The sequence below is a fragment of the Hydractinia symbiolongicarpus genome, chromosome 10, assembly GCF_029227915.1.
Source record: "Hydractinia symbiolongicarpus strain clone_291-10 chromosome 10, HSymV2.1, whole genome shotgun sequence".
Classification (NCBI taxonomy): domain Eukaryota; kingdom Metazoa; phylum Cnidaria; class Hydrozoa; order Anthoathecata; family Hydractiniidae; genus Hydractinia; species Hydractinia symbiolongicarpus.
In genome coordinates, this window is record NC_079884.1 from 13,601,314 (window position 1) to 13,611,103 (window position 9,790).

At 36.3% G+C, this 9,790-nt stretch overlaps 1 protein-coding gene across 1 annotated transcript in view; it reads right to left on the minus strand.

Annotated features, from left to right (window-relative positions):
- Positions 1-1,506: 1,506 nt before the first annotated feature.
- LOC130613152 (uncharacterized) overlaps positions 1,507-9,790 on the minus strand; it is a 46,137-nt gene continuing 37,853 nt past the window's right edge. Inside the window, exons 11-20 of the mRNA XM_057434478.1 lie at positions 8,573-9,754; positions 7,877-8,488; positions 7,188-7,766; positions 6,518-7,105; positions 3,238-6,434; positions 2,965-3,083; positions 2,808-2,890; positions 2,161-2,703; positions 1,988-2,062; positions 1,507-1,898 (exon numbers count right to left, since the gene is read on the minus strand). Of these exons, the coding sequence (XP_057290461.1) occupies positions 1,723-1,898; positions 1,988-2,062; positions 2,161-2,703; positions 2,808-2,890; positions 2,965-3,083; positions 3,238-6,434; positions 6,518-7,105; positions 7,188-7,766; positions 7,877-8,488; positions 8,573-9,754 (7,154 nt within the window). The 3' untranslated portion in view covers positions 1,507-1,722. The remainder of the gene's footprint in view (positions 1,899-1,987; positions 2,063-2,160; positions 2,704-2,807; positions 2,891-2,964; positions 3,084-3,237; positions 6,435-6,517; positions 7,106-7,187; positions 7,767-7,876; positions 8,489-8,572; positions 9,755-9,790) is intronic.

Genomic DNA, 9,790 nt, shown 5'->3' on the forward strand with positions numbered 1-9,790 from the left:
GGAAGCAGATACACCCTGATAAAGGCTAAGGCTGAGATTTGAGTCTCATCAACTGATCAATCTAAAAATTTGAGGAAGTTAGGCAACAAAGGCTCAAACCTGAATGAGCTAACAAGGTATCTCTACAACAAAGTCTTATGTTAATATACACGTCTTTTTATATAAGAAACTCAGGCTCAAATTTTGCAAAATTTAAGAAACATGGCGAGGCTGAATTGGTAAGGAACATATTTTTAAGAAACGTGGAACTTTTAAGAAATATTTTTTTTTAACAAAGTAGCCTAAAAGTAATCTATATATTTGCAAAAAAAGTCAAAGATGTTGCCGTTATAACGGTTTCTTATGTGGAAAAGCTGCCCAAAAAAGGAGTTGAGCCAAGATCGCCTAATCTAAACAATATTTTTAGAAAAATTTCAGGATAAGGTTGCACGCAAATTTTGTGTTTCTTATATAAAAAAGCGTGTAGTAGATTGCACCCTTTAAATATTTAAAATATTTTTAGAAACAAGAAAAATTTCAGGGTAAGGTTGTACACAAATTTTGTGTTCTTATATAAAAAAGCGTGTAGTAGCTTTTGAAAAATTTGAATACCACGCATAGCAACTTTAAGTGAATAAAGTAATTTTTACAGATTAAGTAAGAGTGAAAAAAACTTACACATTTTACATTTTTTAAAAACAAAAATTTTCTTGATTCAACCACATTAAGTACTAATAATTTCCTAATCAGTTTTCTATTTAACTTAATTCTTAAATAAATGTCTGATTTAACATTGTCCAACTCCTGGAAAAACTGCATGTTTATCATGTCTTTTGATTTGCACTTTTTTTTTACCCCATCGTGTGGTCAACTTAAGGACCTTTAAATTGCATTGACAGTTAGCACCTAATGTTTTTACCAAGGTCGGAAGGTTGCTTCAAGAAGAACAACCTTATTTTCAATTTCGTAAAAGTGGACCGGGTTTTTTAATATGGTTCTCTAAACTAAAATTTCCGTTTATAGTTACCTAGGAAATAAATTTGACAAAGTAGTAATTACCGACCTTAAAATTGAGAATTATCTCCAGTGTCCGTTTGAAAGGGGATGGCACTAAGTAGCTACAGCATCTTCAGTTAGGCGTAAATTTCTGTGTGCATGACTGACCCATGTTTAAATTTTGTGATTTTCCTGAACTAGCCTGTTCATAATTCAATTTTATGCAAAGGAATGTTTAGGTCACTCATTCACTGCAAATCACTGGAATACTTTCTCACTGACTTATCATTTTAAATTTTGAAGTTTTAAGGACAGGAAAACACTTTTAAAGAATTCGTAACTTTTTTCGAGAAAGACCGTAGAATGACTAATGTAACCAGACGCGGTTGATCTTTTTATCAGTTTTTTTAGATACAAAGTTATGCAAGGTGGACAAGAAGAGTACATTTAGTTGATGTAGGTTTGGGGGGGACTATGCGGAATTGGTAAGTATGCTTATTCTACGCAAGAAAGAAATGATAACGAATAATATACAATGAAATATTATATTTAACTTTTAGTTTACAAAAGAATGTGCATTTCTAGTTTACAAAGAATATATTTAGTAGAATAAAAAAGTTTAAGTCAAGCAAATATTTTTTTAAGTTTTTTTTCAGCTTGAAGTAACATAGTACAAAAAAAGTGCAATACAAAAAAAATTTAAAAAATTAGAAAATATTAGGATTGTTTTTGAATTTTTTCATATTTTTAAAGTCTTGTCAACGTATCGTCTGCGGGTGCATTATCGTCTTCCACTAACACGCGCACTTGTTCAGGGGCTGTTTCAGCTTCTCCTTCGTAGGTGTGATAAGTTGTGGTTGTTGTAGTGGTTGTTATTGTCTGCCGTGTTTTGAGATCGTCATCAGAGTCATCATCGTCAACAACTGAAACAAAATTTAAATACTTAAAACAATCTGAAAAAGAGAATGTTGCTAAAAAAAATCATATTATTCAGCCCACAGTTTCACCTTACCTTTATGATATGTGACGTAATCCGGTTGATCATACTGGGTGGTCTCGGCAGGTTTGCCTAACGATGACGAGTCATCTGTAAATGAAAAGTAATCAAAATTATTAATGACAATTTCTTGATAAACTGTCATTTTAACCCGATAAAAAACAATGTAGTTCTCTCTTGTCACTTACCAGAATCTTTAGGACTGCCACTGACGTCCTCGGTATGTTCTTTTCTCGTGATGATAGGTTCATGCTTTCCTGATGGGTCAATAGTTAGTTGAATATCCATGCTTTCCCATTCAGGCTGCTCCTCGATAAATTTAATACTTGCGGATCTAGTTTCGTATTCCTTTCGTTGTGGCTCAGGGGTTTGTTCTGGTGAGTCCAGGATAACCATACTGTGTGTTTGTGTCTCTATTATTGTCGGGTTAAAATCATTAACGGTTTTGACTTTTACTGTGTCTTTATCGGTATAGGTTTCTTTTTGAGCAATGCTGTAGAAATTTGTATCAGTGATTCTTGGTGGGGCGTCAACTTGATCTCTTACACCCACACTGTATCCGTATGCTGCATCTACTCTGTATCGACGTTTATAGCACAACAAGATAGCTATTGCAAGAACAGCCAGCCAAAACAATGTTCCTAATATAACCAAGCCAACAATCCAGAATGTGATTACGTACGAATCAACAACGCTGTAGCCATCTGTTGCTGTTCGCGTCAATTGTGTATCTATTGATAGACAAAACAATTTTTAAATACACGTTTAAACAACTAATAAAAGCGCGAATTATCGATAAAAGCATGGAATTAATTAAAAAAGAATATCATGTTACCTGTTTTCTTTTCCGTAGTTGCTCGCTGAATTACTGGAATGTCGACCACCGTTCCCGTGTTGTAATGTGCTTCCACGGAAAACCTAAATAAAATATTTTACATCAAGGTTTTTTGCCAAAGGTTAAAACACAGAGGTAGAGTTCTCTGAAACGTTACCTGTAAAAGGTGCCTGGTTTAAGTGCACCATTGCAAATGTCCAATACACCAGTACGTTGATTACAACCTTCTTCCACACCAACTCTGTAAGTGAAAGAGTTCGTCTTCACAACGTTCACCTAAACATTTAAGTAAAAAAATTAATCAAATTGTGCTAAAACATTTGTGCACGATATAGCAAATGCGATATGTATTAGAAATTTTGTACCCCTTACAGAGTAAATGCCAAATTTATCCTAAGGTCTGACAACTAGTTCTTTTATAATAACTTACACTTCTTCGCTGTCTTGCTCCAGTCAGGGTGGATTGATTAATTCTCGCTACATAATACCGTCGATATTGGTACAATCGGTTGGCATAAAACCAACTGACAGGTGATAATTGAGTTGTTAAATTAATATTTATGCTGTTGTCCGAAGGTAGCTCTTGTCCAATGATGTAATAGTATGAAACAAGGCTTTGATCAAAGGTGGCAAGCGAGAAGTTTACAATCATTGTCGTGCCAATGACTTCCGCGATGTAACTCAAATTAGCCGTTTTTTGTGCGTCTGTGACAACAACGACAACAGTTGTATTAGCCATGTTCATAGTTTGATCGTTAGTTGCTGTTACCTTTAAATAAATGGTTTCTCCAGCGACCAAGTCATTTGGATTCAAAAGTTTAATAGTGTCTCCGACGATAGAGAAGAGATCTGACTTTATCCCAGGCACGATGTCGTATTTTAAGTATGGGGAAGTAGGATCTGTTGCTCGAACTCTTATTAAAGAAGTATTAGAAGGTGTATTTACATCTAGGACAGCATAGTAAGACTCAGGATTAAATACTGGTTTTGTTGTAGTGGTACTTGCAACTGTGACAATGGCTGGAGCACATGTTTTGTATACACCATCTTCTGCACACACATAGAAAACATATCGACCAGACATTAACTGTGTCTTCACATAAACCTCTCCTGTATTTGTATTAATACCAAAAAGACTGTCGAAATCTTGTCCGTTGAAGTCAAGACTGTATACCAAACGATCTCCGTCGGCATCATTCACAACTAATTGAAGAACAGTGTCGTTTACCGTGTTATTGGAAGGCAAGATAGCAGTTAAATTAATGCCATTTGTAAAAACTGGTGCGTTGTTGTTAGCGTTGTCAATGTTGACGGTGACATTTTTGCAGTTAACCTTCGAGCCGTCATTCGCACACACTTCTACTCTATAGGTTGATTGCCGACTCACATCAAAGTTTGTATTTGTCGTCAGTACACCAGTCTTTCGGTTGATCACGAAAGCGTTAACATCCCCACCATTGATATAGTAAGTCATTACGTCGCTTGTATCCCCGTCAGTTGCTGTGATTTTTCCAGCGTAGGTGCCATTTGGTACCAGTTCCGATATACGAATGACCGAGGCCGTAAACTCAGGTTCAAATTCGTTGACATCCAAAACATCAACATAGAAGTTGTATCTTGTCGATATATTTCTTAACTTGTCGTCAGCAGTAATTTCTAAAACGTGATATCTTCCCATTTCGTAGTTCAAAGGTGCTATTAAAGTGATGTTTCCATTGTCAGATATTCTGAAAAGGCTTTTTGATCTGTTGTCTAATGAGTAAACAATGGAATTGGTCAGACCACTTCCGATACCTGATGAGATAACAGCAATAACAGTGTCTACTGGCGTATTTTCAGGTAATCTGATGTTGTTTCCGGATCCACTTCCTGTAGTGCCGCTTCCACTTGTTATGAAGCTACCACATCCAAATTCATTAGCACTTGTTCTTTTCACTTTTAGTGACAATTGTCTTTGTTGAGAGTTACCTGCCGTATCTTCAGCTACTAAGTTTAATATATACTGGTTCTCGCTAGAACTGTAAAGGTTATTCTTGATGGTAATGATACCTGTATTCTGATCTATATTGAAGTAATCGCTTCCTCCAACAATTTTGTATGTTATTACATCGCTTGTGTCCAGATCTGTAGCTAATATCCTGAAAACAGGTGTGCCAACTGCAGTAAACTCGTGAAGAGTAACTCCTGGATTTGAGACTGTTGGTGAAATTATAGTTGGGGAATTGTCGTTTATGTCATTAACCCTAATTCTTATAACAGCAATACTCTTGAAACCACCATTATCAGTTGCAGATACGATTACATCGTGTCTTTGTTGAGTTTCGTAGTCCACAGCTCCATTTAAGGTGATGACGCCAGAGGATGGATTAATAACAAATAATCCACTTGGTTGGCTACTTTCAATGGCATATGTGATTTTGTTATTATCTGATGATGTGTCGTTATCACTTGCTGTTACAGTCAATATAGTGGTGCCTGTCACCGAATTTTCATCCACACTACCAGAATACACATTTGATGTAAACTTTGGAACTTTATCGTTAGAATCGATAACAAAGACGTTGAAGCTTCCATTAGTTGATTGAGTACCATCTGATACCTCGTAATTTAAAACAAAGGATTGGCCTAATCCAGCGTTTAAGTTTTCGTTTACCTTTATTTCTCCATTTTGATCAATTGTAAAAGCGTTTGTATTGTTTGGGCTAGTTAAAGTGTATATAAGTTTAGCATCCAAATTATCAGGATCACGTGCTTTCAAGCATCCAATGATATGACCAATTTGACTTAATTCCGATACTCTTATTGTGGCTGGTTCAGAAACGATTACTGGTGCTGAATCATCAACATTGCCAACATTTATGACATAAGCTGCTGTAGATCTTATGATGTCGCCACAATATGCTGGAATCCTTGCTTCAATTGTGAATTGGTGTGTTCGCTTTGTTTCAAAATCTAACGTTCTCGCCAAGGTTAGTTTACCATTCAAGTCAACGTTAACATATTCCGAGCCACTACCGAAAGCGCGATATGTGGCGTTACCAAATCCGCCACTTAAAGATACACTGCCAATGTCTGTACCAATGGCCGAGTTTTCCTGAACTGTTGCATTGTATATTCCAGCGGAAAACATGTATAACATAGGATCTCCGCAATTTTTAGGACAGCCAGTAATGCCACAAGAACCATCATACGATGCATCTTCCACCGAGTATATTAGTATATTGACTGGGACATCTTGCTTAGCATTAACACCGTCGTCCACTCTTATAAATGGTTTGTGATTTCCGACATCAGAAGCAGTCAAGCATCTGGTAGTTTTGATCAACCCACTGCTTTCAACTCTGAACAAACCTTTATCATTTCCACTAATGATGTTGTAGGTGAAAGCTTGCTCGGTATCAACATCTTCAACTACAACTGTAGTTATCAGGGAGTTTTGTGGGAAGTTAGTAGTGAGACGGGCAATTGGTGGTTGCATGTAAACTCTGGGTGCATTGTCGTTTTCATCAAGTACATGTACGGCCACTGTGGCATAAGTTTCTATTCCTCCCCCAAAAGCTGCGGAGATTCGTACGTAATGTCGCTTAGCAATTTCATAATCCAAAGGTTTTACCATGGTCAAAACAGCTAAGAAAACAAAGGAGATAATAGATATGGTAATCTTTGGAACTATACAAGAACTATAATTCTTAGTAATAGTCGATACTTACCCGATGTTCTGTTAATTATAAAGTGATCGCTTGTTCCAACAATCGAATAGTTCGCTTTGTGACCACCGAAGTTTATAAACCTATCAATTATCCATGGAACAGCTCTATTTTCACTAATAGAGAACTGATAGAATGGTTCGGGGAATAGATAACTTCCTACGACTATCTTGTTTACCCCTACGTCAATATCGGCTCTATCTGAACATTTTCCATCGCTTACTTCAACTGTTATCGAATATGTGGTGGATAGTAAATCTGTGACGGTCTCTAACTTTGAATTTACGTAAACTTGACCTTTGTTGTTTATACTAAACCTGCTGTCCCCAGAAACAATGGAGTAAGTAATGGTGCCAGTTTTGTCTGCATCATTTACCTCCGGATATGCAACTATGAGACCGTTAAATAAAGGCTCAGTATGTTGAACTGCATAGCGTTGACTCGAGAATTTTGGACAAACGTCGTTGACATCTAGTACGTTTACTTCTACCGGAACGGTTGTAACAACACCATCCGAAAAATTAGCTGTTACATCAAAAGTATACTTCTGCTGTCTTTCAAAATCGAGTGCTCTGACAAGACTTAAAGCACCTAGAAAATAGTAATTATATTGATAAATACATTTTTTAAATATTTCCTTTTAGTAAATTAAAACATATTATAAGTGTTATACCTGTGACGCTATCTAAAGAGAAATGTGATATTTGAGGCATCAAATATTGCACTGATCTGCCACTTTTCACATCTATAATTCCAAATGCTCCTAGTGTACGATTTTCGTACAAGTTATATACATATTTGGATTGTGTAAATTGGTAATCTGTCGGATTTGCGCATGATGTTACTCTGACATTTAACGTGGTTGTTGCCCCGCAAATCCCATCGAATGCGTTAATACCCAATGGAAAATTTCGATTGAATGATAATGGAAATTTTTTGTTGACAGTGACAACACCGTTGTTATTAATAGCAAAGTAACCTTCGTTGTTTCCAGATGTTATCGTGTAAATTAAGGGTGTTTTATCAGCATCCGAAGCTGTTAGCATGGCAACTATTGTTTCAATAGCAGGAGTTCCAGTATAGTCGTTATTATATGACGATTGAGAGAAGACTGGACAAACATCATTGGTATTCAAGACATTAATAATCACCGTTGCGTACGATTGGAATATTCCATTGATGTCTGCGCGCACGGTAAATCTATGATTTTTCGCAGCTTCATAATCCAAATTTTGACGTAATCTTATGGCACCTAAATTAATTTAATTTTCGTAAGTTCTCCATTGAAAGAAACAGTATTTTAGTGGATAAAAAAAGGATGAAATTAAAACTTAAGGAAATTTCGGAAGAAAAATAACGCACCTGTATTTGGGTCAATAATAAACTGATTTCGTGCTTCTTGCTCCACAATTGCAAATCTTCTTGGATATTGTCCTTGAATGGCTACTGTTAACAGTGTATCAACTGTGTTTTGATCCTCTCTCACATCTTTTGTGTATATTCCGTTAGATGTAAACATGTAAGTCATCGGTTCTGGACATACTGTCACTCTTATAAGTAAGTACTTAGTTACTGCGCAGTTACTGTCGCTGACTATAATAGTCAAATTATATGACTGTTCTGTAAGCGATTGGATCAAAGCATTTGACGCTATAGAGCCTGTGCTGTCAATGAAAAACAGTGGGTTATTAACTGTAAAGGTATGGTTTTGGAAACTATCTCTATCGGTTATGTCTACTCGAGCCACGAATGTGTTTGGTTGTAGTGGAGAGCTGACTGATACTTCGGTATTTTGTGGTACGCTAAACACTGGACAATTATCATCGAGGTCAAGTACCGTAATTCTTACTCTTGCTTTTGTCGTTATTACCTCGAGAGGATTTCGGTTTTGAGATGTTCTTCCACTTGCCATCACGTCAAATTCAATTCTTTTAATGGTCTCGTAATCAAAAGGACGAATAACGCTGATTTGTCCTACAAAACAATTATGTATAATTTAAATTTTGCAAGGAATATAATTTATAAGGATAAAAGTAACTAAATTATAGGCGTATTTACCTGTAACATTATTTATCGTGACATATTGCAACGCTTGGGTGTCGGCGATAGAATACGTGGTAGATGAATGTTGCCCCGTCGCAACAGATAGTATTGGATTAGTTGGGACTGTGTTTTCATAAATTGATCTCTCATATATAGTCTGCAAGAAATTATAAGAGTCACAGTCAGGACATGGTGCCAATGGATTAACTTGGACGTTAACTCGAGCCGTGCGAGGACAGACTGAATCAGAAACTGTAATAGTTAAAGCGTAGGTTGTTGACGTAGCAATATCAAGAAAACCAGTTGTTTTAATGCCACCATACTGATCGATTTTAAACAAACCATTTCCTCCTGTTAATGTCAGTGTTAAATTACTGCTGTCAATATCACCTGTTTGAACAGCTGCAACAATGGTATCCGCAACAACTGGTTCCGTTATCTGTACTGTTTGCACTGCAGGTGTAATTGTTGGACACATGTCGTTAACATTCAGTACGTTTACCACAACAGTGGCGTACCCAGAATTGCGTTTGTCTTGCACTTCTAATGTGAATATATGTTGCTTGTTGGCTTCATAATTTAACTGTTGCCTTGTTCTAATAATTCCTGTTGCATCAATGGTGAAAAAATTATTTCCAGATTGCTCGTTAATTTGGTATACCGATGGTGGTATAACATTGTTGGTATAGACGCGTAGTATTTCAGAACCTGGCGATACATTTTCTAAAACCGAGGTAACGTATATGGTCTGGTTAAATTTCGGTGGAAGTTTAGTAGCCGGAATAACATTAATGTTAGCAGTTGTGTAGGTGGTAAATATTCCGTCACTCACACTGACGTTCAACGCATACTTGTCACGTAAGTCGTAATTTAGACTTCCCATAAGGATGATACTTCCATCATTCTGAATCATAAATTGATTGTTGTGGCCACTGACAATTGAATAAGTCAATGAATTTTTGTCAGCATCTGTCGCTGTTATTTTTAGAACAGATGATCCAACAAGATGAGCTTCAGAAACATTAACGTTGTATGGTGAATTTACAAAGGTTGGGGCTACATCGTTTCTATTTAATACATTGACAACCACAGATGCAGCACTAGAAGATGGTACTGGAGTGGATACGGTTGCTTTAATTGGGAATATATATTGCTTTCTTTCTTCGTAGTTCAATGGATTAATAAGTGATATTTGACCTATAATTAACATACAAGAAATTAGATTTCACAATA